Source organism: Chiloscyllium punctatum, chromosome 2 (genome assembly GCF_047496795.1).
Source record: "Chiloscyllium punctatum isolate Juve2018m chromosome 2, sChiPun1.3, whole genome shotgun sequence".
Taxonomy (NCBI): domain Eukaryota; kingdom Metazoa; phylum Chordata; class Chondrichthyes; order Orectolobiformes; family Hemiscylliidae; genus Chiloscyllium; species Chiloscyllium punctatum.
Genome location: NC_092740.1, coordinates 3,748,388 through 3,775,925, shown reverse-complemented (window position 1 = coordinate 3,775,925; position 27,538 = coordinate 3,748,388). Strand labels below are relative to the sequence as shown.

The window sequence follows — 27,538 nt, the reverse complement described above, 5'->3', positions numbered from 1 at the left end:
GACTCTTAGTGACTGATCATGGGTTGTTTATGGTGCAATCCCATGTGATTATATGGTCTGGGGTGTTGTTGGATTCAGGTAAGGACATAGGAGAAGGTACTCAAGCCTGTACATTATTGAACTCAATATTGAGTCCAGATGTTTGCAGGGTTCCCAAGCAGAAAATGAGGCATTGTTTCTCAAACTTATGCTGAGTTCCATTACAGCACTCTAGCATGCCTAAGACAGAAATATTGGTCAGGAAATACGATGGTGTGTTGAAATAGCAGACCACCGGAAGCTCAGGATCATTTTTGCAGACAGAATATAAGTATTCTGTAAAGCAATCATGCAATCTGTGCTTCAAAGAGATCACAGTGTGACCACCTATTTACCCTGATCACATTGCTCTCAGTATTTACCCTGTCAAGTGCCTTGTCTCAGTGAGATCACCTCTCACTCACGAGACTCCAATGAGTAGAATCCCAATCTTTTGATCGTAAGACCACCCATACCTAGGATCATCTGAATGAACATTTGCTGAACTGTCTCCAATGAAATGATATCCTTCCTCAAATAAGGGACCAAAACTGCTTATAGTACTCCAGATGTAGTCTCACTAGCACCTTATACAGTTGCTGCAGGTATATTCCAACCCCCCTGAAGTAAAAGCCAACGTTCCATTAGCTTTCCTGATTACCTGCTGCATCTACTTCAAAAACGAACAACTTCACAGTTTCCTCCGTTATACTGCATTTGCCAACTTTTTGTCCACTGACTTAAGTTAACAATACCTCTCTGTAAACTATTTGTATCCCTCTCACAATTTGCCTTCCCGTCTATTTTCGTGTAATCTGCAAATTTCACTACAGAGTACATTCATTTTCTCCCCCCAACTCATTTATATGTATTGTAAACAGTTGCAGATCTTTGTGGAGCACAATTGGTCACAGGTTGCCAACCTGAAAAAAAATCCTGTATCTCCACTATTTCCCACCCAATAACAGGGATGTAGTCTCACCTCAGGTACAGGAAAATGTAGATGGGTAACAGTCAGGGGATGGAAAGGGAACAGGCAGACAGTGCAAGGACCCCCTGTAGCTGTTGCCCTCAATAGTAAGTCTACTGTTTTGGATACTGTTGGGAGGGTGGGTGGTGGGACACCTGCCAGGGGAAAGCCACAGCAGCCAGGTCTCTGGCACTGAGTCTGGCTCTGTAGCTCCGAAGGAAGGGGGGAGAATAGGAGTGTGATAGTGATAGGGGATTCAATGGTTAGAGGAACAGACAGGAGATCCTGTGGATGAGAATGAGACTTCCAGATGGTATGTTGCCTCCTGGGTGCCAGGGTCTGCGATGTCTCAGATTGAGTCGATAAGATTCTGAAGGGGGAGGGGAAGCAGCCAGAAGTCGTGGTGCACATTGGCACCAATGATATAGCTAGGAAAAGGGATGATCTAAAAAGTGATTTCAGGTTGGAAGCTAAAAAACAGGACGAGCAGTGTAGTAATCTCATTGAATAAATAAAAAATTGCCAATTATCGGAAAGACCTGTCTAGTTCCCTCATGTCCTTGAAGGATGGAAATCTGCCATCCTCACCTGCTTTGGCTTAAATGTGACTCCAGACTCACAACAATGTGGTTGAATCTTAACTGCCCTCTGAAATGGCCTGGCAACACATTCGTTCAAGGGCAGCTAGGGATGGGCAATAAAAATGCTGGCCAACCAGCAATGCCCGTTCTCAATAGTGGATAAAAAATGTGCAGCAATCACCAACCAATAAATGTTCATTTTTGTGTGATGTTTTTCTTTGCATTGTGTTTTGCCTATGTTCTTTAGTTCTGACTTGTCTTTCTAAAAGACTTACAAGCTAGGAGCCAAAAAACAAGCAAAAAGCACCTCTTCCACTCTGCAGCAAATTCCCACACTGCTCCAAAATCCCTGAACTATATCCTCATTTGGCTGTGTTACACTACAGATGTGATCTCTCCTTCCTGACCATGCAAACCTCATAGTTACCAACATCCTGGGGTTAGCATTACCCAGAAACTGATTTGGCTAGCCATTTCAATAATGTGGCTATAACAGCAGGTCAGAAACTAGGAACTCTGCCATGAGTAACTCATTTCCTAACTTCCCGAAGCCTGTCTACTATCTATAAGACACAATGTAGGAGTGTGATAGAATATTCATCACTTGCCTGCATGGCTGCAGCTCCAGCAATCTACAAGAAACTTGACATCAACAGGCCTGCTTGATTACCACCACCATAACCTTTTCCAATATTTACTGCCTTCACCACCAATGCATGGTGGTATCAATGTGTATTATTTACAAGGTGCATGACAGAAATCCACCAAAAATCCTCAGACAGCAGCTTTCAAACCCATGGCCACTTCCATCTAAAAGGACAAGAGCAGCAGGTACATGAAAACATCACCCCCTGCAAGTTCCCCTCCGAGCCACTCCCCATCCTGACTTGGAAATATATCACCGTTCCTTCAGTGTCCCGGGGTCAGAATCCTGGAATTTCCTCCCTAAGGGCATTGTGGGTCACCCTACAGCACATGGACTGCAGCTGTTCAAGAAGGCAGCTCACCCCCACCTTCTCAAGGGCAACTAGGGACGGGTAATATATACTGGCTAGCCAGTGACACCCATATCCACGAATAAAGTAAAAAATATGGTTCCAAGTCAGGATGATATGTGACTTGGTAGGAAGCTTTCAGATGATTATGTTTTGAATGACCCTGCTGTTTTCAGCTCTGCTTTGTGGAGGTCATGATACTTTTGAGCAGCACCAATGTAAATACTTTAAAGTAACTAAATTGTGAATTAAGTACCGTAAGTAACATTTGATTAGACCAGTAAGACTGCTTGTGACATTACTCATTCAGTTTCTGATTGGCATTAATGCAGATCTTAAAACTGACTCAATTTGGTATCAGTTTGAGAGTTTCTACCACACTGATGTAGTAAGAAGTGTGTCTTTAATGCTGGGTCAGAGGCAAATTATTGCTACAGGCAAAGGAAGCTTCACTCTGAAAAAATACGAAGCTGCGTTTGAGAGGTGTTAATGGAACAGTATAGAAGGTTCTTTACACAATAACTAGTCCATTCTACCTTGATCAGAATATTGAAAAACGCTGCATTCCTTTGGATTTTTCCCTTCATTGAGAAATGAAACATTGCCACAAGATAACAGTTTACAAGTTTAATCTAAGCTGAGAGCTCTATCTTGTTATTTCAGATAAACGAGATGCGTAACATTGATGCGTGCACCCATGTTTATTGTACTTCAATTGATGGGTATGTCGTAATGCAAGAGTCAGTAAAACATTGCACTGGGGATTTGCAGGCATGTCTTAAGGTAAGAAATGTATTAATTCCATTTATAAGGTGGAAGAAGAGATGATTAAAACTAAAACAGAAATTGCTGGAGAAATTCAACAGGTCTGGCATCATCTGTGGACAGAAAAACAGAATTCAAGTTATAGGTCCAGTGACCCTTCTTCAGAACAGATAACAGCTCAGAAAATGTTGGTGTACATTCTGAAGATGGGGAATGGGGGGAAGGTTTCAATGCTGAGAAAAGTTCAAGGTTTGGGGGAAAGACATGGAAGGAGTGGTTCAGGTCCGAAAATTATTGAACTTGATGTTCTGAACTGAAAGCCACAGAGTCCCCAAGTAGAAAATGAAGTGGTGTTTTTCCAGCTTGTGTTGAGCTTCACTGGAGCACTGCCGCAGCCTGAGACAGATGATAGTCAGGGATTAGGGTGGGGTGTTAAAGTGGCAGGCAACTGGAACTCAGAGTCATTTTTATGGGCAGAACATAGGTGAGGCTAGTGAGGCTTGGAACAGAGACCGAGTGCAGATGAACACGTGGCTGCAGGGCTGGTGTAGGAGGGAGGACTTCAGATATGTGGATCACTGGGATACTTCTTGGGAAGGTGGGACCTGTGTGAAAAGGACAGGTTGCACCTGAACTGGAGGAGCACCAATATCCTGGGCAGATTTGCTCGAGTTCTTTGGGAGGGTTTAAACTAGTTTTGTGGGGGTTGGGAACCAGAGCTATGGATCAGAGGATAGAATAGCTGATGAACAGGCAGACACAGTATGTAGAGAGTCTGTGAGGAGGGATACACTGTTGATAGGGCAAAGGTACAGTCAGTGTAATGAGTTGAAGTGTGTCTGTTTTAACTAGGGACAGGTAATAAATGCTTGCTTAGCCAATGAAACCCACTCCCCGAAAGATTAAACAAATAAGACAAGCTCAGACTAAAGTCAATGTCAGTAAAACGAAGGAAGTGACCATTGAATTCAGGAAGCAGAGTGGAGGACACATCCCGCCTGTATCATTGGTACTGAGGTGGAAGTGGTTGAGAGCTTCACATTTCTAGGAGTAAATATCACCAATAATCTGAACATTGGAGGCTGAGGGCTGACCTTACAGAGATTTATAAAGACAAGAGGAGCAAAAATAGACAAGGTCTTTTCCCTGGGGTGGGCGAGTCAAGAACTAGACGGCATAGGTTTAGGGTGAGAGGGGCAAGATAGAAAAGGGACCTATGGGGCAACTTTTTCACACAGAGGGTGGTATGTGTATGGAATGAGCTGCCGGAGGAAGTGGTGGAGGCTGGTACAATTACAACATTTAAAAGGCATCTGGATGGGCATATGAATAGGAAGGGTTTGGAGGGATATGGGCTGGGTGCCAGCAGGTGGGACTAGGTTGGGTTGGGATATCTGGCCGGCATGGACAAGTTGAACCTAAGGGTCTGTTTCCATGCTGTACATCTCTATGACTTAGCGGGGGGTTGGGGGGGGGGGGGGGGGGGAGGGGAGGGGGGGTGGTGGAAAGGGTGGGTTCTGTCCTTGTTGCAATTGGAGAGGCAAGGTTCAAGGGCAGAGGTGCGGGAAGTGGAGGAGATGCGCTGGAGGGCACATCGACCAGGTGGCAGGAGAAATTGCGGTCTTTGAAGAAGGAGGCCATCCCAACCCTCCAACTCAACACCACACTCTTGACCTGTCCTACCTGTCCATCTTCCTTCTCATTTATCCTCTCCACCCTCCTCCCTGACCTATCACTTTCACCCCCAACTCCATCTAACTATCGCATTCCCAGCTACCTTCCCCTGGACTCACCCCCTCCCAATTATCTCTCAGCCCCCTTAGCCCACAAGCCTCATTCCTAATGAAAGGCTCATGCCCAAAATGTCTACTCTCCCGGTCCTCGGATGCTGCCTGATCCTCTCCCCTTGAATTTGTGCCCTCTTCTAATTGAAACTTTCACCCTGGGAAAAAGCCTCGGACTATCTAGGCCTCTCATAATTTTGTAGACCACAATCAGGTCTTCTCTCACCGCTGTCTTCACAGTGAAAACAGTCCTAGTCGTTTTAACCTTTCTTCATAGCCAATGCCCTCGAGACCAGACAATATCCTGACAAACCTCTCTGCACTCTCACCAAAGGTTTCATGCCTTTCTGGTAATGTACCAACGAGAACAGCACACATATATCCAAAATGTGGCCTAACGAGAGTTCTATATAACCGCAACATAGTTTGCCAACTCTTATACTCCATGCCCTGGCTGATGAAGACAAGCATGTCATATACCTTCTTAAGCACCTTGGCCACCTGTGTGTGGCCACTTTTAGGGAACTGTGGACCTGCATGCCCAGATCCATCCATATGTTAATGTTTCCAAGGGCTCTCCCATTTACAGTATAATTCACACCTCCAAAATGCATCACATTGCATTTGTCTAGATTCAACTCCATGTGCCATTTCTGTGCCCAAGTCACCAATCTATCTCCATCCTGCTGTATCCTTTCACAATCATCAGCACAATCAAAATCAGCTAACATAACCCAAGACCCCTTCAATTCCAGTGATACTCTCTTCTACCATTTTCCAGCGAGCAGGAGATAGAACAGTTTGAAAATATATACTAACAGTTTTAAGAACTGCTTCTTCCCTGCTGTTATCAGACTAATAAACATATATTAGAATCGGTCTTTCTTTGCACCTTCTCTGTAACTGTAACACAATATTCTGCATTATCTTCTGTTACCCTGATGTACTTATGTAAGGTATGATTTGCCTGGATAACACACAAAACAATACTTTTCACTGTATCTCAGTAAATGTGACAATCATAAATCAAATCAAAAGCAAGCTCACCTTGCTAAACAAGGTCAGATTGCTACCATTACAACTGTCTTTACCCATATGCAGAATTAGTTGAGAAACTTCTGAAGAAGGGTCACTGGACTCAAAATATTAACTTTGCTTTCTCTCCACAGATGCTGCCAGACCTGCTAATTTCTCCAGCAATTTCTGTTTTTGTTTCAGATTTCCAGCATCTATGGTTCTTTGGGTTTTTTGTTCAGGCAGTGGAACTGTTGCTTAAATACCCCAATAGTCAATCACTTCATGACTTATTGTATGGCAGCATGTTTTTTGTAATATGCAGGCAGGCCACATTTGCATAGATCAGGCCATGAGTGACCATTACCATATTACAAAGTCTTTAGACCATAAGACCATAAGAAATAGGAGTGGAAGTAAGGCCATTCAGCCCATCAAGTTCACTCCACCTTCAATCATGGTTGATGGGCATTTCAGTGCCACTTACCCACACTCTCCCTGTATCCCTTAATTCCTTGCGAGATTAAGAATTTATCAATTTCTGCCTTGAAGACATTTAATGTCCCAGCCTCTACTGTGCGCCATGGCAATGAATTCCACAGGCCTACTACTCTGTGGCTGCAGAAATGTCTCCTCATTTCCATTCTAAATTGACCCCCTCTAATTCTAAGGCTGTGCTCATGGGTCCGAGAATCCCCACCTTTTGGAAACAATTTCCCAGTGTCCACCCTTTCTAAGACATGAATTATCTTGTAAGTTTCTATTAGATCTCCCCATAATCTTCTAAATTCTAATGAAGACAATCCCAGGATCCATAGCCATTCATCATATGTTAAGCCTACCATTCCAGGGATCCGTATGAATCCCCACTGGACACGCTCCAGTGTCAGTATGTCCTTCCTGAGGTGTGGGGGCCCAAAACTGGACACAGTATTCTAAATGGGGCCTAACCAGAGCTTTATAAAGTCTCAGTAGCACATCACTGCTTTTACATTCCAACCCTCATCATCTGAGATAAATGACATTACATTTGCTTTCTTAACCATGGACTCAAACTGCAAGTCAACCTTTAGAGAATCCAGTACTAGCACTCCCAGATCCCTTTGTACTTTGGCTTTATGAATTTCCTCACCATTTAGAAAATAGTCCAGGCCTGTGTTCTTTTTTCCAAAGTGCAAGATCTCACATTTGCTCACGTTGAATTTCATCAGCCATTTCCTGGACCACTCTCCCAAACTGTCTAAATCTTTCTGCAGCCTCTCCACCTACTTCATATCATTGACAAACTTCACCAGAATGCCCCCAGTGCCTTCATCCAAATCATTTATATATGGAGTGAACAGCTGCGCCCCAACACTGAACCCTGCGGGACACCACTTGTCACCACCTGCCATTCCGAAAAAGAACCTTTTATCCCAACTCTCTGCCTTCTGTCAGACAGTGAATCCTCAATCCATGCTAGTAGCTCACCTTGAACACCATGGGCCTTCACCTTACTCAGCAGCCTCCTATGAGGCACCTTATCAAAGGCCTTTTGGAAGTCTAGGTAGATAACATCCACTGGGTTTCTCTGGTCTAACCTACTTGTTACCTCTTCAAAGAATTAACTTTGCACCCTTTGGTTACTAAGACCAATGCCTGGAAGCACTCCTATTAATAGGAACATGTCACCCAGAAACAATATGATTAACTGCATTTATTTAATCACCGGGCCTAAAACTGCCCTCTTCAATCAGGCAGAAGATACAGAAGCCTGAACACATGCACCAGCAGGTTCAGGAACAGCTTCTTCCTGGCCGTCATTAGACTGCTATTAGCCTCAATAAGCAATGTAACCTGTATGCCTCAAAGTCTTTTTGATCTGTGCATCCTTGCTTACTATGATCTGCCTGTACTGCTCATAAACAAAGCTATTCATTGTACTTGGGTACACACGACAATAAATCAATCAGGCAATCAAAGCAATGTTTACTATTGGGTCTACCAAGTGTGCTTTGAGTGCACTGGGGACATTATGCCTAAAATGCAGTTAAACTCCTTTTAAGGCAATTAGTTTTTTTTCTAAAATGAACTAATCCGGGCTTCAATCAATATTCAGAAACATTATAGCCCAACATTGTCCTTCTCATTGTAAATCTTCACCCTTTATTATTCTCTGGTCATCTCTGATTCCATGTAAAGTGTAAGATTGTAAGTATTGAGAAAGATAACCACATTATTTTGTGTTTAACTCTCTGTGTTTTCCCTATCAGGCTGGTGGTGTGATTTTGTTACCTGAGGATGTTTGCTGTCGCCTGTGTGCAAGTAAGCGAAATCTTGATTTTCGTTTATAGTACTTCCATTTTCAAAGCAAACCAAGACAGCACTGAATTCTTTTCAGAGAGTTTTCCAATTATTCCTCCACATTTGTTCTTTCTCAATAGTCCTGCAAATGTTTTAAAGTATTTTTCCACTTCTTAATGTAAGTGTAACTCTTATGTTAATAGATGTGAAGTTGCAAAAGCACAGCAGGTTGGACAGCATCCGAGGAGAAGGAAATTCAATGTTTTGGGCCAAAACCCTTCATGCTGTCTGACCTGCTATGCTTTTCCAGCTCCACACCCATTGACTCTAGCTTCCAGCATCTGCAGTCCTTCCTTCCTGTCTCCAAGTATCTATGTTAATCAGATTCAGTTGATGGTGAGGGTCAGGAAAGTGTAACTAATAATTAGGTCAGTTGTCAAGATCCAGAAGTCGCTCGAAGGGTCTCAGACCTTGTACTTGTCCGACAGATTGAATGTACTTACAGCCTGTGTGGGTGAGAGCAGGGACTGCAGAGATGAGCAAGCTGGCCATAGCACAATGTCACAGGGGCCTTGAAGTTGGGAAAGAAAAAGGAATGTAGTTTTGTGAAAAGTACAGTTAGGGGAACAAATAAAGTTCTGTCCAGTCGAGAGCATGAATTGTGAAGCCCGTGTTGCCTGCTGATACCAGAACATTTCTGAGAGCTGGAGAGGAACTTGGAGTGGGAGGGGAGGGATCCGGTTGCCGATATTAATGAGGTATCGACAATATCACAGAACCTGTTTCTTAATTCTGCCAAAGGGAATATGGGCAATTAGGGATGAAATTAAAATTACCACTTGAGCCATGAGCAAACTGGCTTTGACCAAGTAAGATCAGGACTGTGTTTGTAGATTAAAATCTAGTGTAGAAGAATTGGGCTTCAATTTATTCAGCACTGGCACCAGTACAAAGGAAAGTGCAGCCATGGAGTGAGGCCTGGACTAGAATACAAAGAGAGGGATTTAAATTAAACAATGGGAGGGTGGGGGTGGGGCATAGGTTTATACTGGGACAGACTTGGAAAATTATCAAGAAATGTCAAGGCAAAGTGCAGGGTAGTGACACAGAAAATGAAAACCAGAATGTGACAACAAGGGACATAAATTAAAAATTAAAGCAAAAAAGAATAATAGAACATAGAGTTGAAACAGAATAAAAGAAATAAAGTAGCATGATATTATAGCCACTGCTGATGGTTGCAAAGTGGTAAAGGCTGAGAACTGAATATGCATGGCTTTTCCACAACTTGGAAGTACAAGAGAAAAGAAGTGGTGCTGGGTTAGGTCTGTTAATAAAGCAAGAGGTCAGTATGGTGGTGAGAAATGCTCTGGGATTGTAAGAGAAAGATAAAGGTTCGAAATAACAAGCGAAAGAAGTCACTCGTGGAAGGAATCTATTGGTGTCCAATCGAAAAGGATTTGGAGATGCCGGTGTTGGACTGGGGTTAAAAATCTCACAACACCAGGTTATAGTCCAACAGGTTTATTTGGAAGCACTAGCTTTCTGAGCGCTGCTCCTTCATCAGGTGGTTGTGGAGAATACAGTTGTAAGACACAGAATTAATAGCAAAAGTTTACAGTGTGCTGTAACTGACCATGTTAGTTGCAGTTCTTTCATATGTAAATTGAAAAATGTTTTTTAAAGGTGACATCTCAGGTGCACTTTAAAAATTGGTGTCAGCCCAGATAATGTGTTGAAGGTGTTAGTCCCCTGTGTGCTGCGGTCTGAAGTTTTCCTCCTCTCTCTACAACCGCCTCGGAACACTTCAACCCCATGGCATCAATGTGGACTTCAACAGTTTCCTCATTTTCCCCTTCCCCCACCTCATCCTAGTTCCAAACTTCCAGCTCAGCACTGTCCCCATGACTTGTCCAGACTTGTCCGACCCGCCTATCTCCTTTTCCACCTATCCACTCCACCCTCTCCTCCCTGACCTATCACCTTCATCCCCTCCCCCACTCACCTATTGTACTCTATGCTACTTTCTCCCCACCCCCACCCTCCTCTAGCTTATCTCTCCACGCTTCAGGCTCTCTGCCTTTATTCCTGATGCAGGGCTTTTGCCCGAAACGTCGATTTCGAAGCTCCTTGGATGCTGCCTGAACTGCTGTGCTCTTCCAGCACCACTAATCCAGAATGCTGCTATCTGTGCCATAATGTTTAGACTGATTCTAATCTAAAAAATGAATTAACAGACTCTTACATGGATTCATGATTTGGAGATGCCGGTGTTGGACTGGGATGTACAAAGTTAAAAATCACACAACACCAGGTTATAGTCCAACAGGTTTAATTGGAAGCACTAGCTTTCAGAGTGCTGCTCCTTCATCAGGTGGTTGTCCTGATGAAGGAACGGTGCTTCGAAAGCTGGTGTGTTTCCAATTAAACCTGTTGGACTATAACCTGGTGTTGTGTGATTTTTGACTACCAAAAGAGGGATAGAGGGAAAATGGGGAATTACAGGCTGGTTAGCCTGATATTGATGGTGGGGAAAATGCTGGAAGTCAATTATTAAGGATGTAATAACTGAAAGTTGGAAAGTGATGATAGAATTGATTGATCCAAATCAGCATGGATTCTCTAAAGGGAACTCGTGCCTGACAAATCTTCTGGAATTTTTTAAAGATGTGATCAGTCGTGTGGACAAAGCTGAACAAGTGGATGTTGTGTATTGAAACTTGCAAAAAGGTTCCAAACAAAATACTAGTAAGGAAAATTAAAGCTCCGGATATTGGAGGTAATTTATTGAGATGGCTAGGGAAGCAGATAGTTGGAATAGTGGAAGTACTCCAGCAGAGTACTTCAGCGGGGTGTTACTCATGCCCCCCCTACACATTAACAGCACAGAGGTGGAACGAGTGGAGAGTGTCAAGCTCCTGGGAGTGGTCATCCACACCAAGCTTTCTTGGACTCTTCATGTGGACACACTGGTTACAAAGACCCAACAGCGTTCCTTCTTTCTCAGGCAACTGAGGAAATTTTGCATGATGGCGAATACCCTTGCCAACCTGTATAGTGCGACACCGAGCATTCTGTCTGGATGTATCACTACCTGGTATGGCAACTGTACCATTCAAGATCGGAGACGGTTACAGAGAATGGGGAACTCTGCCCGGACAATCACAAAAGCCAACCTCCCATCGATAGAATCCATCTACCAGGCCCGCTGTCAAGGAAAGGCCGCCAACATTCTTAAAGATCCAACCCATCTTGGCAATGTTTTTTTACAACCTCTACCATCAGGGAGAAGGTACAGAAGCCTGAACACACACACACCAGCCGGTTTCAAAACAGTTTCTACCTACTGTCGCTAGAATACTGAATGGACTCACAAACTCTTAGCATTTGCCTGTACCTGTGTTTTTGTTTTTGCTGTTAACCTATTATTTACTTATCTATGCTACTTAACTCTGTGAACTGCCTGTATTGCTCAAAAGACAGAACTTTTTAATGTGCCTCCATACGCATGACAATAAATTCAATTCAATTCAATTCAGAGGGTGACCAAGAGGAGAGGCATCACTTTAGTGCATAGATTTCATTTTGGCAGCAGTCACCTGCACTGAAGGGCCAATCGTCACAGGCTTGGTATCAAGGAGTACTTAAGGCCCAAACACTATATCACTATTATGTTTCCTTGCTCCTCCTTCAACCAAGAAAAAAATAAAGAGGGGGAGACTAGAAAGACATGTGATCGGAAAATATTTTTGGTAGCAGAGTAAGTAGTGGCTCAGCAAAACGTCCAGGTAAGCTCAAGTAAAGTCCTTTTAACTTTCCTGGTCAGCTTACATCAGTCAAGATGGCAGTTAAGGTAGTTGCATGTTTCTCCTGCAGGATGTGGGACTCAGGGAGACTTCCATTGTCCCTGAAGGCTATATCTGTGAGACGTGCACCCAGGTCCAGCTCCGAGGAGACTGTGTTAGGGAACTGGAGCTGAAGCTGGATGCATGCAGGATCATCTGGGGTGTAGAGAACATCATAGCTGAGTGTTTTATTTTTACACCTAAAAGTGCAGGCAGAGAGTAGCTAGGTGACCACCAGGAAAGGCTAAGGGAGTAGGCAGAGAATGGAGGAATCCCCTGTGGCAATTTCCCTCGAAAACCAGGATACCGATTTAGATAGTGTTGGGGGGGATGGTGTTCAGGGGAAAGCAGCAGTAACTAGGGTGGTGGCACTATGGCTCTGGGGCACAGTGGGAAAGGGTAAAGGGAAACTGGACCTTAGTGATAAGAGACTCAAGAGTTACAGGGACAGCAGGAGATTCTGTGGCCACAAACAGGAATCCAGGATGGTGTGTTGCCTCCCGGGTGCCAGGGTCTAGAGTGTCTCCGAGTGGCTGCAGAATCTTCTCAAGGGGGAGGCTGAGCAGCCAGAAGTCATTGTGCACATTGGCACAAATGACATAGAACATAGAACATAGAACAATACAGCACAGAACAGGCCCTTCGGCCCACGATGTTGTGCCGAACATTTGTCCAAGCTTAAGCACCTATCCATGTACCTATCCAATTGCCGCTTAAAGGTCGCCAATGATTCTGACTCTGCCACTCCCACAGGCAGCGCATTCCATGCCCCCACCACTCTCTGGGTAAAGAACCTACCCCTGACATCCCCCCTATACCTTCCACCCTTCACCTTAAATTTATGTCCCCTTGTAACACTCTGTTGTACCTGGGGAAAAGGCTCTGACTGTCTACTCTACCTATTCCCCTGATCATCTTATAAACCTCTATCAAGTCACCCCTCATCCTTCGCCGTTCCAATGAGAAAAGGCCGAGCACTCTCAACCTATCCTCGTACGACCTGTTCTCCATTCCAGGCAACATCCTGGTAAATCTCCTCTGCACCCTCTCCAAAGCTTCCACATCTTTCCTAAAGTGAAGTGACCAGAACTGCACACAGTACTCCAAATGTGGCCTAACCAAGGTCCTGTACAGCTGTAACATCACTTCACGACTCTTGAATTCAATCCCTCTGCTAATGAACGCTAATACACCATAGGCCTTCTTACAAGCTCTATCCACCTGAGTGGCAACTTTCAAAGAGCTATTAACATAGACCCCAAGATCCCTCTGCTCCTCCACCTTACTAAGAACCCTACCGTTAACCCTGTATTCCGCATTCTTATTTGTCCTTCCAAAATGGACAACCTCACACTTGGCAGGGTTGAACTCCATCTGCCACTCCTCAGCCCAGCTCTGCATCATATCTAAGTCCCTCTGCAGCCGACAACAGCCCTCCTCACTGTCCACAACTCCACCTATCTTTGTATCATCTGCAAATTTACTGACCCACCCTTCGACTCCCTCTTCCAAGTCATTAATAAAAATTACAAACAGCAGAGGACCCAGAACTGATCCCTGCGGAACTCCACTTGTAACTGGGCTCCAGGCTGAATATTTACCATCTACCACCACTCTCTGACTTCGACTGGTTAGCCAGTTTTCTATCCAACTGGCCAAATTTCCCTCTATCCCATGCCTCCTGACTTTCCGCATAAGCCTACCATGGGGAACCTTATCAAATGCCTTACTAAAATCCATGTACACTACACTCACTGCTCTACCCTCATCCACATACTTGGTCACCTCCTCAAAGAAGTCAATAAGACTTGTAAGGCAAGACCTACCCCTCACAAATCTGTGCTGGCTGTCCCTAATCAAGCAGTGTCTTTCCAGATACTCATAAATCCTATCCCACAGTACCCTTTCCATTACTTTGCCTACCACCGAAGTAAGACTAACTGGCCTGTAATTCCCAGGGTTATTTATCCCTATTCCCTTTTTTGAACAGGGGCACACCATTCGCCACTCTCCAGTCCCCTGGTTCCACCCCCGTTGACAGTGAAGACGAAAAGATCATTGCCAACGGCTCTGCAATTTCCTCTCTTGCTTCCCACATAATCCTAGGATATATCCCGTCAGGCCCAGGGACTTGTCTATCCAAGTTTTTCAAAATGCCCAACACATCTTCCTTCCTAACACGTATCTCTTCTAGCTTACCAGTCCGTTTCATACTCTCCTCTTCAACAATACGGTCCCTCTCATTTGTAAATACTGAAGAAAAGTACTCATTCAAGACCTCTCCTATCTCTTCCGACTCAATACACAGTCTCCCACTACTGTCCTTGATCGGACCTACCCTCGTTCTCGACATTCTCAGGTTTCTCACATACACATAAAATGCCTTGGGGTTATCCTTGATCCTACCCGCCAAAGATTTTTCATGCCCTCTCTTAGCTCTCCTAATCCCTTTCTTCAGCTCCCTTCTGGCTATCCTGTATCCCTCCACTGCTCTATCTGAACCTTGTTTCCTCAACCTTATGTAAGCCTCTTTCTTCCTCTTTACAAGACATTCAACCTCACTCGTCAACCAAGGTTCCCTCACACGACCATCTCTTTCCTGCCTGATCGGTACATACATATCAAGGACACGTCGTATCTGTTCCTTGAAGAAGTTCCACATTTCCATAACATCCTTCCCTGACAGCCTATGCTCCCAACGTATGCTCCTCAGATCCTGTCTTGCAGCATCGTATTTACCCTTCCCCCAAACCTACCCTGTTGCACACATCTATCTCTCTCCATAACCAAGGTGAAAGTCACAGAATTGTGGTCACCATCACCAAAATGCTCACCCACTAACAAGCCCATCACTTGTCCCGGTTCGTTACCAAGTACCAAATCCAATATGGCCTCCCCTACTGAGTTAGGAAAGCTTCCTGGACACACTGCACAAACACCGCCCCGTCCAATCTACTTGATCTAAAGAGCTTCCAATCAATATTTGGGAAGTTGAAATCGCCCATGACTACGACCCTGTGGCTTCTGCACCTTTCCAAAATCTGTTTCCCAATCTGTTTCTCCACATCTCTGCTGCTATTGGGGGGCCTATAGTAAACACCCAACAAGGTGACTGCTCCTTCCCTATTTCTGACTTCAGCCCATACTACCTCCAGAGGCAGATCCCCCTCGAACTGCCTTTCTGCAACCGTTATACCATTTCTAATTAGCAACGCCACCCCCCCTCCTTTTTTACCCCCCTCCCTAATCTTACTGAAACATCTGTAACCAGGAACCTCCATCAACCATTCCTGTCCCTCATCTATCCATGTTTCCGTGATGGCCACAACATCATAGTCCCAAGTACCAATCCACGCCTTAAGTTCACCCACCTTATTTCTGATACTCCTTGCGTTGAAGTATACACACTTGAACCCATCTCTGTGTCCGCAAGTATTCCCTGTCAGTGCTACCTTCTCCACAGCCTCCCTACATTCTTGGACATCCTGACAAACAGCTAGCCTACTTGCTGGACTACAAGTCCGGATCCCATCCCCCTGCCAAATTAGTTTAACCCCCCCCACCGAAGAGTGCTAGCAAACCTACCTCCCAGGATATTGGTGCCCTTCTGGTTCAGGTGCAACCCGTCCTGTTTATACAGGTCCCACCTTCCCCAGAATGCAGTCCAATTGTCCAAATATCTGAAGCCCTCCCTCCGACACCATCCTTGCAGCCACGTGTTCAACTGCACTCTCTCCCTATTCCTTGCCTCACTGTCACGTGGCACCGGCAACAACTCAGAGATGACGACTCTGTCTGTCCTAGCTTTTAGCTTCCAGCCTAACTCCCTAAGCTCCTGAATGACCTCCCCACCCCTCTTCCTACCTATGTCATTGGTGCCAATGTGCACCACGACTTCTGGCTGCACACCTTCCCCCTTAAGGATTCTGAAGACACGGTCTGAGACGTCTGAGACCCAGGCACCCGGGAGGCAACAAACCAACCAAGAGTCTCGCCCATGTCCACAGAACCGCCTGTCTGTCCCTCTAACTATAGAGTTTCCTATAACTAGCGCTCTCCTCCTCTCCCTCTTTCCCTTCTGAGCCTCAGAGCCGGACCTTGTGCCAGAGACCCGGTCACTGCAGGCAGTGCAGGAATCCCCTGCTAGGCCATCCCCCCCAACAGTATCCAAAGCGATATACTTATTGTTGAGGGGAACAACCACAGGGGAACCCTGCACTGCCTGCTTCCTCCCCTTCCCACCTCTAACAGCTACCTCTGTTCTCTGGCGTAACTATGTCCCTGTAGCTTCTATCTATCACCTTCTCAGCCTCTCGAATAATCCTCAGTTCATCCAACTCCAGCTCCAGTTCCCTAATGCGGTCTGTGAGGAGCTGGAGCTGGCTGCACTTCCTGCAGATGAAGTCGGCAGGAGCATCGGTGGTCACCCCTACCTCAAACATCCTGCAGGAGGAACATTCCACTGCCTGCGCTGCTATAAACAGGCCTCCAGCCTGAAAAACAACCCTCCACCACCACCCTCTGTCTTCTACCTTTGAGCCAGTTCTGTATCCAAATGGCTAGTTCTCCCTGTATTCCATGAGATCTAACCTTGCTAATCAGTCTCCCATGGGGAACCTTGTCAAACGCCTTACTGAAGTCCATATAGATCACATCTACTGCACTGCCCTCATCAATCCTCTTTGTTACTTCTTCAAACAAACTCAATCAAGTTTGTGAGACATGATTTCCCACGCACAAAGCCATGTTGACTATCCCTAATCAGTCCTTGCCTTTCCACTCAAATAACAATCACTAACCTTCCCGACCAGCTCTGCGCTCCGACTTCGCTTCCGCCCAGCTCACACCGCTCTCTGCTGCCTCATGCTGCTCTCTGCTGGTAGATATGGTAGAAGCAGGGACAAAGTCCTGCAGAATGATTATAGAGATTTAGGAAAAATGTTAGAAACCAGGACCTCAATGGTAATAATCTCTGGATTACCTCCAGTGCCATGTGCTAGTGAGGGTAAGAACAGGAGGATATGGCAGATGAATACATGGCTAAAGAATTGGTGTGGGGCCAGGGATGCAGATTCTTAGATCATTGTGACCTTTTCTAGGGCAGAGGTGACCTGTTCCAGAGGGACAGATTGCATCTGAGCTTGAGGGGACTTGAGCATCTGAGCTTTGCTAGTGCTGCAAGGGAGGGTTTAAACTAGATGAGCAGGGGGGTGGGATCCTCAACAGCAGGGAGGCAAGTGTGAGGCCGGATGGAGATACAGTAATCAGAACTAGTAAAGCAAAGAGACAGGTCCGGCTGGAACATGACAGGGAGTAAGGAATACCTGCTGGATTCAATGGCACATATTTCATTGCAAGAGGGCTGACAGGTAAGGCCGATGAACTCAGGGCATGGAGGGGTGTGTGGGACTGAGATATTATAGCCATTACAGAAACCTGGCTAAGGGTGGGACAAGACTGGCAGCTTAATGTACCAGAGTAAAGGTGCTTTAGGTGGGTCGGAGGCAGTGGAAGGAGGGGAGAGGGAGTTACAGTTTTGATTAGGACGAGTATCAAAGCAGTGATCAGAGACGAAATAACTGGAGAATCATCCAGTGAAGCTTTGTGGGTGCAGCTCAGAAATAAGAAAAGGATGGTAATGTTGTTGGGGTTGTACTATAGGTCCCCAAATAGTCAACAGGAACAAGAGGAACAAATGTGAAGGGAGACTGTGGAGACTTGCAGGAGCAATAGGGTTTTCATAGTAGGGGATTTTAACTTCCCTAATATAGACTGAGACTGCCACAGTGTTAAGGGCTCAGATGGGGTGGAATTTGTTAAAGGTGTTCAGGAACATTTCCTCAAGCAGTACATAGAGGGTCCTACACAGGAAGGGACAAAGTTCAATCTACTCTTGGGAAATAGGGCAGGATAGGTGATGGAGGTGACAGTGGGGGAACACTTTGGGACCAGTGATCATAGTTCTATTAATGTTAAAATAGTTATGGAGAGGGACAAAACTGGTCCAAGTTCTACATTGGGGCAGGGTGACTATTGATGGAATTAGACAGGAGCTTGTGGGGATTGATTGGAGCAGTTTGTTTGCAGACAATGGGACCTCCGGCAAGAGGGGGGGGGGCTTTTAAAGTGAGATAGCTCAAGTTTGAGATCTATATGGCGTGGTGGTGATGGGCAAGATTGGCAAGAATAGGAAACACTGGATGAGGAGAGATATTGAGGCTCTGACCAGAATAAAGACAGAAACATGGCTCACGTACAGGCAACTGGGATCAAGGAATTTGTGGAGGTATATAGGGAATACAGGAGTTTACTGAAGAAGGAAATCAGGAGGGCAAAAAGAGGGCACAAGATAGCCTTGGCTAAGAAGATTTGGGTGAATCCAAAGAGGTTCTTCAAGTATATTAAAGGAAAAAGAATAATTAGACAAGACAATAAGACCCCTCAAAGATCAAAGTGGATATGTATGTGTAGAACAGCAGGAGATGGGCGAGGTCCTCAATGAATATTTCTCCACTGTGTTTACCGTGGAGAAAAACATGAAGATTTGGGAACTTGAGGAAGTTAGTGGCAATATCTTGGGGACCGTCCATATCACAGGAGAAGTGTTGGATGTATTAGAATATATGAAGGTGGATAAATCTCCTGGTACTGACCAGGTATATCCAAGAACACTGTGGAGGCCCTGACTGATATTTTTGCATCATTGTTAGCCATGAGTGAGGTCCTGGAAGACTGGAGGGTATTCAAGAAGGGCTGCAAAGAAAATCCTGGGAACTATAGACAAGTAAGCCTAATGTCTCTGGTGGGTATGTTACTTGAGACGATTTGGAGAGATAAGATATACACGCATTTGGAAAGACAGGGTTTGATTAGAAGTAGTCATCATGGCTTTGTAATTGGGAGGTCATGCCTCACAAATTTGTTAAGAGTTTTTTGATGAAGTGACCGGAAGGTTGACGAGGGCAGGGTGGTAGATGTAGTCTATATGGATTTCAATAAGGCCTTTAATAAGGTTCCACATGGTAGACAGGTAGACAGGGCAGTGAAGAAGGCTTTTAGCACAGTGACCTTCAGCAGTCAGGGCACTGGGTATAGCAGTTGAGAAGTTACATTGCAGTAGTACAGGACGTTGGTGAGGCTGTACTTGGAGTATTGGGTTCAGGTTTGGTCATGGAAAAATGCAGAAGAAATTTACAAGGATGTTGCCAGGACTTAAAGGTCTGAGTTATAGGGAGACGTTGGACAAGCTAGGACTGCTAGAGTAGAGAAGACTGAGGGGAGATTTTATTGAAGTGCATAAGATCATGAGAAGCATGGATATGGGGAGTGCACTCAGTCTTTTTCCCAGGGTTGGAGAGTTGATAACTGGAGGGCGTCAGTTTAAGGTTAGAGGGGAAAGAATAAAAGGGAACCTGAGGGGCAACGTTTTTTACACAGAGGGTGGTACCATATGGAATGAGCTGCCAGCAGAATTGGTTGAGGTGGGTACATTAACAACATTTAAAAGGCTTTTGGGGGGATTCAAGATGGCGGCGACCCAGCAGGTCTGTTTTGCTGAGCTCTTCACCAGAGCCCAGACAAAATGGAGCACTCACCCTCCCTTCACTGTCTAATTTGTTGAAAATAACTATTTCCTGACCCATGGAACTACTTAGCACCAGTTCTGAACAGTTTGGTGCAGTTTAAAAGATGACTAAGGGGAAAGGAGCATGGGATCATATCAGGCAGGGAGCCCCCCCCCCCACAGCAACGGACCCACCCGTGGCTGCGGCATTGGCGTCCATGGCCGCCCCAGAGGACTCACCTGCAGAGTGGAGCCTGATCTCGGAGTTTGCAAAACTCCAAGAGAAGATTGACTTCTCAATGGAAGAGACCTGGACCAGGCTGGAATCGACCTTGGTCATGCTGCAGAGGCATGGCCTGGAGATCCAGCATCTCAGGCAGTGTGTTGGGGTGGGGAGGTGGGGAGGTGGGGAGCAACGGGCCACGGATTCCAAGGCCGCAGCCGAATCCTCAGTGGGCTGGGTTCAGGCCTTGGAACCGCAAGTGCGGGCCTTGGAAGAGCAGGTCGATGACCTCAAAAATTGAGGTGGTTGGAAGAACATCTGGTTGCCGGGCCTTCCCAAACGGGAGGAAAATGGCCAGCTTGTCAAGCTTTCTGGAGCAATGGCTCCCACAGTTTCTAAGGCTGGAGGCTGAAGTAGGTCAGGTACGGGTCAAGTGGGTCCACCGACTCGCAGTGTGCAAGCCCAGATTGGACCAGTGCCCCTGCCCGGTCCTAGTGCAACTCCAGCATTATAGAGACAAACAAATGATGTTGGAAGCCTCTAGAGCACTGGGGATGATCCCCAGGCTATGGTATATAAAGGATCAGGTATCATGCTTTTCCCCAATTGTGTTCCGCAAGAGGAAGGCCGTTGATGAGGTAAAAAGGCAGCTGAGGGACCTGAATATCCAGTATTTAGGGTGTAGGTTTGATATCCAGACGTTTCATTACCTGGCTAGGTAACATCATCAGTGGCGACCTCCAAGTGAAGCAAAGCTGTTGTCTCCTGCTTTCTATTTATATCTTTCTCCTGGATGGGGTTCCTGGGGTTTGTGGTGATGTCACTTCCTGTTCTTTTTCTGAGGGGTTGATAGGTGGTATCTAGATCTATGTGTTTGTTTATGGCGTTGTGGTTGGAGTGCCAGGCCTCTAGGAATTCTCTGGCATGTCTTTGCTTAGCCTGTTCCAGGATAGATGTGTTGTCCCAGTCAAAATGGTGGTTTTTTTCATCCGTGTGTAGGGCTACGAAGGAGAGGGGGTCGTGTCTTTTGTGGCTAGCTGGTGATCGTGTATCCTGGTGGCTAACTTTCTTCCTGTTTGTCCTACGTAGTGTTTGTGGCAGTCCTTGCATGGAATTTTGTAGATGATGTTGGTTTTGTCCATGGGTTGTACTGGGTCTTTTATGTTTGTTAGTTTTTGTTTGAGAGTGTTGGTGGGTTTGTGTGCTACTAGGATTCTGAGGGGTCTCAGTAGTCTGGCTGTCATTTCTGAAACTTCTTTGATGTATGGTAAGGTGGTTAGGGTTTCTGGCTGTGTTTTGTCTGCTTGTCGTGGTTTGTTCTTAAGGAATCTGCCTACACGTGGAGGAAAAAAACCACCATTTCGACTGGGACAACACATCTATCCTGGAACAGGCTAAGCAAAGACATGCCAGAGAATTCCTAGAGGCCTGGCACTCCAACCACAACGCCATAAACAAACACATAGATCTAGATACCACCTATCAACCCCTCAGAAAAAGAACAGGAAGTGACATCACCATAAACCCCAGGAACCCCATCCAGGAGAAAGATATAAATAGAAAGCAGCAGACAACAGCTTCGCTTCACTTGGAGGTCACCACTGATGATGTTACCTAGTCAGGTAATGAAACGTCTGGATATCAAACCTACAACTCAGCGAGCAAACCTACACCCTAAACCTCAACCTGAGCTACAAACCTTCACAAACCTTGCAAAAAATATCCAGTATTCCTTTGGATATCCAGCGATACTGCTTTTGAGCCACAGACAGTCCATGTTCAACTTTGATTCACTGGAAAAGGCAAAGGACTTCTTGGACACTCTAAAATAGATTGATTGGCCTGAATTATATGGACAATTATTCTATTCTGCTTTTTTTTTCTGTAACTTGCCTGTTTTGCCTAGTTGTTGGGGAGTGATCTTGGTCTTCCTTTTAAGATATGTTGGGGTCTTAATTATCTCTTTTCCCTTTTTTTAGTTCTGTCTCCCCTCACTTCCCCTCCCCTCATATTTGGATGGGGGAGGGGCAGTGGAGAGAAGCAGCATGGGTTTTTTTTATTGTTCTACCAGGAGTGCCTAGGATTACAGTATGGTGGGGATGGGTTGGGTACCCACTTTTAACTTTCTTATCATAAGATATTAGTTTTGTTTTCCTTACTTTGTGTTGTCTGGGGCGGGGCATGGCTTCAGCTAGAAGGAGTCATGGTGGGACTAATAGATGGTATGAACTCCCCCTGTGAACAAGGGGGAAAGTCTCCTTTCATTTATGTTTTATGCTGTTATGTTGAAGAAGTAGTTGTTAGTAGTTTTGGAAGTTGCTTTTTTTAACTTATATGTATTGTTTATGGTTTTTACTTGTCGTGCTATGAATGGGGTTCTTTCTCCCGGCGTGTCTTGGACTGTTTTGGATGATCATGGGTTTTTTGTTTAAATAGTGACCTGGAATGTTAAGGGAAATCACTCACCTTAGAAAAGAGAGGGTCGATGTAGCCTTGTTACAAGAAACACACTTAACCGATAAGGAGCATTTAAAGTTGCAACAGGGAGGATTTGGCCGGGTGTTTTTCTCATCTTTTAACTTGAAAAGCAGAGGAGTGGCTACTCTCATCTGGAAGAACCTCCCGTTTCAAATGCTTGGCTAAATTAAGGATGAGGCCGGGCGATTCATAATACTTAAATCTATAATACATGGAGAGGAATATGGGATTCTGAATGTATATTCCCCCCCAGGCACATCCATTTAAATTCGTAACAGATGCGTTCTCTAGATTGACGGCCCTTGGGTTGCATCAGACAATTACAGGGGAAGACTTTAACCACATTATTGACCCTGAGGTGGACAGGATGCCTAGGGGTCTTGCAAATATGTCTCTGCAATCCAGGCAGTTGGTGGACTTGAACAGGGAGTTGGGGTTGGTGGATGTATGGAGATGTCTCCAACCCGAAGGTAGGGATTTCACCTTTTTTTATATAGAACATAGAACATAGAAGAATACAGCGCAGTACAAGCCCTTCGGCCCTCAATGTTGCGCCGATCCAAGCCCACCTAACCTACACTAACCCACTATCCTCCATATACCTATCCAATGCCCGCTTAAATACCCATAAAGAGGGAGAGTCCACTACTGCTACTGGCAGGGCATTCCATGAACTTACGACTCGCTGAGTGAAGAACCTACCCCTAACATCAGTCCTATATCTACCCCCCCTTAATTTAAAGCTATGCCCCCTTGTAATAGCTGACTCCATACGTGGAAAAAGGTTCTCACTGTCAACCCTATCTAACCCCCTAATCATCTTGTACACCTCTATCAAATCTCCCCTAAACTTTCTTTTCTCCAATGAAAACAACCCCAAGTGCCTCAGCCTTTCCTCATAGGATCTTCCTACCATACCAGGCAACATCCTGGTAAACTTCCTCTGCACCCGTTCCAGTGCCTCCACATCCTTCCTATAGTATGGCGACCAAAACTGCACACAATATTCCAGATGCAGCCGCACCAGAGTCTTATACAACTGCAGCATGACCTCAGGACTCCGGAACTCAATTCCTCTACCAATAAAAGCCAGTACGCCATATGCCTTCTTCACTGCACTATTTACCTGGGTGGCAACTTTCAGAGATCTGTGTACATGGACACCAAGATCCCTCTGCTCTTCCACACTACCAAGTAGTCTACCATTAGCCCAGTAATCCATCTTTTTATTACTCTTACCAAAGTGAATCACCTCACACTTAGCTACATTGACCTCCATTTGCCACCTTTCTGCCCAGCTCTGCAGCTTCTCTATATCCCGCTGTAACCTGCCATATCCTTCCTCACTGTCTACAACTCCTCCGACTTTCGTATCATCCGCAAACTTGCTCACCCAACCTTCTAACCCATCCTCCAGGTCATTTATAAAAATGACAAACAGCAATGGTCCCAAAACAGATCCTTGCGGAACACCGCTAGTGACGGCACTCCAAGATGAACCTTTGCCATCAACTACTACCCTCTGTCTTCTTCCAGCCAGCCAATTCCTAATCCAAACCTCCAACTCACCCTCAATGCCATATCTCTGTATTTTCTGCAGTAGCCTACCATGGGGGACCTTATCAAACGCCTTACTAAAATCCATATATACCACATCTACTGCTTTCCCCTCATCTACCTCCTTAGTCACCTTCTCAAAGAATTCAATAAGGTTTGTGAGGCACGACCTGCCCTTCACAAAACCATGCTGACTATCCTTTATCACATCATTCTTATCCAAATGTGCATAAATCCTATCCCTTACAATTCTCTCTAAGACTTTGCCCACAACAGAAGTGAGACTCACTGGCCTATAGTTACTAGGATTATCCCTACTCCCCTTCTTGAACAAGGGAACCACGTTTGCTAGCCTCCAGTCCTCTGGCACTACTCCTGTCGACAAAGAGGACACAAAAATCAAGGCCAATGGCTCTGCAATCTCCTCCCTTGCTTCCCAGAGAATCCTAGGATAAATGCCATCAGGCCCAGGGGACTTATCTATTTTCACCCTTGCCAGAATTTCCAACCCCTCTTCTCTACATATCTCAAAGCCATCCATTCTAATTATTCGTGCCTCGGTATTCATATCGACAACAATGTCCTGTTCCTGAGTGAATACTGACGAAAAGTATTCATTCAGTGCCTCCCCAATCTCTTCAGTCTCCACACGCAACTTCCCATTACTATCCTTGATTGGACCTATTCCTTCCCTAGTCATTCTTTTATTCCTAACATACCTATAGAAAGCCTTAGGGTTTTCCGTAATCCTACCAACTAAGGACCTTTCATGTCCCCTCCTTGCTGCTCTTAGCTCTCTCTTCAGGTCCTTCCGGGCTACCTTATAACTCTCAATCGCCCCTCTTGAACCTTCACGCCTCATCTTTACAAAGGCCGCCCTCTTCCATTTAACAAGGGATTCCAACTCCTTATTAAACCACGGCTCCCTCACACGACCCTTTCCTCCCTGCCTGATAGGTACGTACTTATCAAGGACACTCAATAGTTGCTCCTTGAACAAGTTCCACATATCAATTACGCTCTTGCCTTGGAATCTACTTTTCCAATCCACACATCCTAAGTCACGCCTCAATGCATCATAATTTCCCTGCCCCCAGCTATAACTCTTGCCCTGTAGTACACACTTATCCCTCTCCATCACTAGAGTAAAAATCACCGAATTGTGGTCACTGTCCCCAAAGTGCTCACCTACCTCTAGTTCTAATACCTGGCCTGGTTCGTTACCCAGAACCAAATCCAGTATGGCCTCACCTCTTGTTGGCTTATCTACATATTGTGTCAGGAAACTCTCCTGCACACATTGCACAAACACTGACCCATCTAACGAACTTGAGCTATAGCTTTCCCAATCAATATCAGGAAAGTTAAAGTCTCCCATAACAATCACCCTATTACTATCACTCTTCTCCAGAATTGATATGTCTTTTGTCCCATCAGCCTTTTTGAACTCAGTATTGTCCTGCAGAATAGGGAATAAAGGTGTTTCTGAACATGCGGCAGTGTGTATGGAGGTCAAGGCTGGAGGTGGCGGAGTGGGTTCCTGGCACTGGTGCATGAACCCTTTCCTCCTGAAAGATAGCAAGTTTACAGAGTATTTTTTGCGGGGGTTTAAAATATTTTGAGATATCAATTCAGGCGCGGCCAGCAACTCATCAGTGCTGTGGGAGACTGCCAAGGCCTATGCATGGGGTTTAATTAATTCTTACTCTGTAACCCGGAAATGACAGAGGGGAGAACAGGCTCAAGGCTCAAGGCTCACCTGAAGGCGGCAGAGTCAGCATATTTTAATACGCCGTCTATAACTAAATTACAGGGGATTACAGCCCTTAGGGCTACTTTGAATGTTGCACTTACCCAAACAACAAAGAGGGAAATCTCTTTTGCGAAACAGAGGTTATTTGAGTATGGTGATAAGCCGGGTAGGTATCTAGTGTAGTTGGCCAGAAGAAGGAATGCCCCCCACAATCTGTTACATCCATCAGAGAGAGTGCTGGTACTCTTACTTGCAATGCCAAAAAGATTAATGCAGCATTTAGAAAGTTTTATTTGGAGCTGTATCAGTCGGAGGGCTGTGAGGACAGGATGATGAAGATGGAGTGTTTAGTTAAGACCTTGAACCTTTCAAGTGTAACCTCAGAGCAGGCATCTTTTTTGAGTGTCCCCCTGACAATAGTACCACAGGCGGTGAGGCTGCTCCAGAGCAGTAAAGGGCCTGGACCAGATGGATTTCAAAGGGAGTTTTATAAAAAGGTTATGGACAAGCTGGCCGGGCACCTCTTGGATATGTACAGTTCATCATTCAGTCAGGGCTGCTTCCCATCTTCTTTGAGAGCAGCAAATATTTCTCTTATTCTTAAGAAAAGAAAAGCTCCAGAAGTTTGCATGTCATACAGGCCCATATCATTATTGAACGTGGATTTTAAAATCCTGCTGTTAAAGCTGGAGAGGGTATTGCATTTTATTGTAAAGGAGGACCAGACGGGTTTTATTAAGGGTCATAGGTCTACCAATAATATTAGAAGAATATTAAATATGGCCCCAATATGTCAGTGAAGAGCAATCCCAGGTTTGGTAGTCTCCGTGGATGCAGAAAAAGCATTTGATTAGGTGGAATGGACGTATCTCTTTTATGTCATGGAACAGTTTGGTTTTGGAGAAGTTTTTACCAAATGGGTGGCAGTGCTGTATAGTGATCCGAAAGCAGCGGTGCTTATAATGGTATAAGGTCCGATAGTTTTAATGTCAGCAGGGGCTGCCATCAAGTGTGCCCCCTCTCCCTACTGCTATTTACATTGGTGATCAAGCAGCTGGTGGAAGCCATCTGGACAGATCCCAATATAACTGCCCCGAAGGTAGGGTCTGGCAGGCATAAAATTACCGATCCAATGACATCTGTGCCCCACTTAATACAAATAATTAATCTATTTGGTTTGTTTTCAGGGTATAAAATTAATTTCATGAAATCAGAGGCCGTGCCTGTGGGGGGTCTTACCAATATGTCCAACTTTGGGGGTAGAACCTGTTTCCCCTTTCGGTGGTCGCAGGGAGGTTTTCTGTATTTAGGCGTTTTTATGACCCTGGTTTTCGATCAATTATTTAAAGCCAATTATGAACAGCTGCTAGAGAAAATCAGGCAGGACCTTTGGCATTGAGAAGATATTGGTTGGGCAGGGTAGCTCTGGTCAAGATGAATGTTCTTCCTCACCTATTATATCCCATGGGAATGCTCCCCTTGATGCTGCCAAGGCAAACATTGCTCAGGCTTTATAGCTGACTTGGATCTTTTATTTAGCATCATCGACGGCCTGTTATTAAGCTGGATAAATTGGAGCTTCCACAAAAGGGGGTGGGGGGTCTAATTTTTCTGGACTTTAGGAAGTACCAATTGAGTTTCTTGTTATCCTATATGGCTGAACAGGCCTGTCACGATCCGCGATCAATTTGGCTAGACATTGAGGCCT

General features: G+C 45.2%; 1 protein-coding gene across 1 annotated transcript in view; it reads left to right on the top strand.

The window, feature by feature from the left end:
* LOC140493969 (otogelin-like protein) overlaps positions 1–27,538 on the top strand; it is a 57,362-nt gene that overhangs the window by 10,777 nt on the left and 19,047 nt on the right. Inside the window, exons 2-3 of the mRNA XM_072592913.1 lie at positions 3,228–3,347; positions 8,380–8,431. Coding sequence (XP_072449014.1) covers positions 3,237–3,347; positions 8,380–8,431 — 163 coding nt within the window. The 5' untranslated portion in view covers positions 3,228–3,236. The remainder of the gene's footprint in view (positions 1–3,227; positions 3,348–8,379; positions 8,432–27,538) is intronic.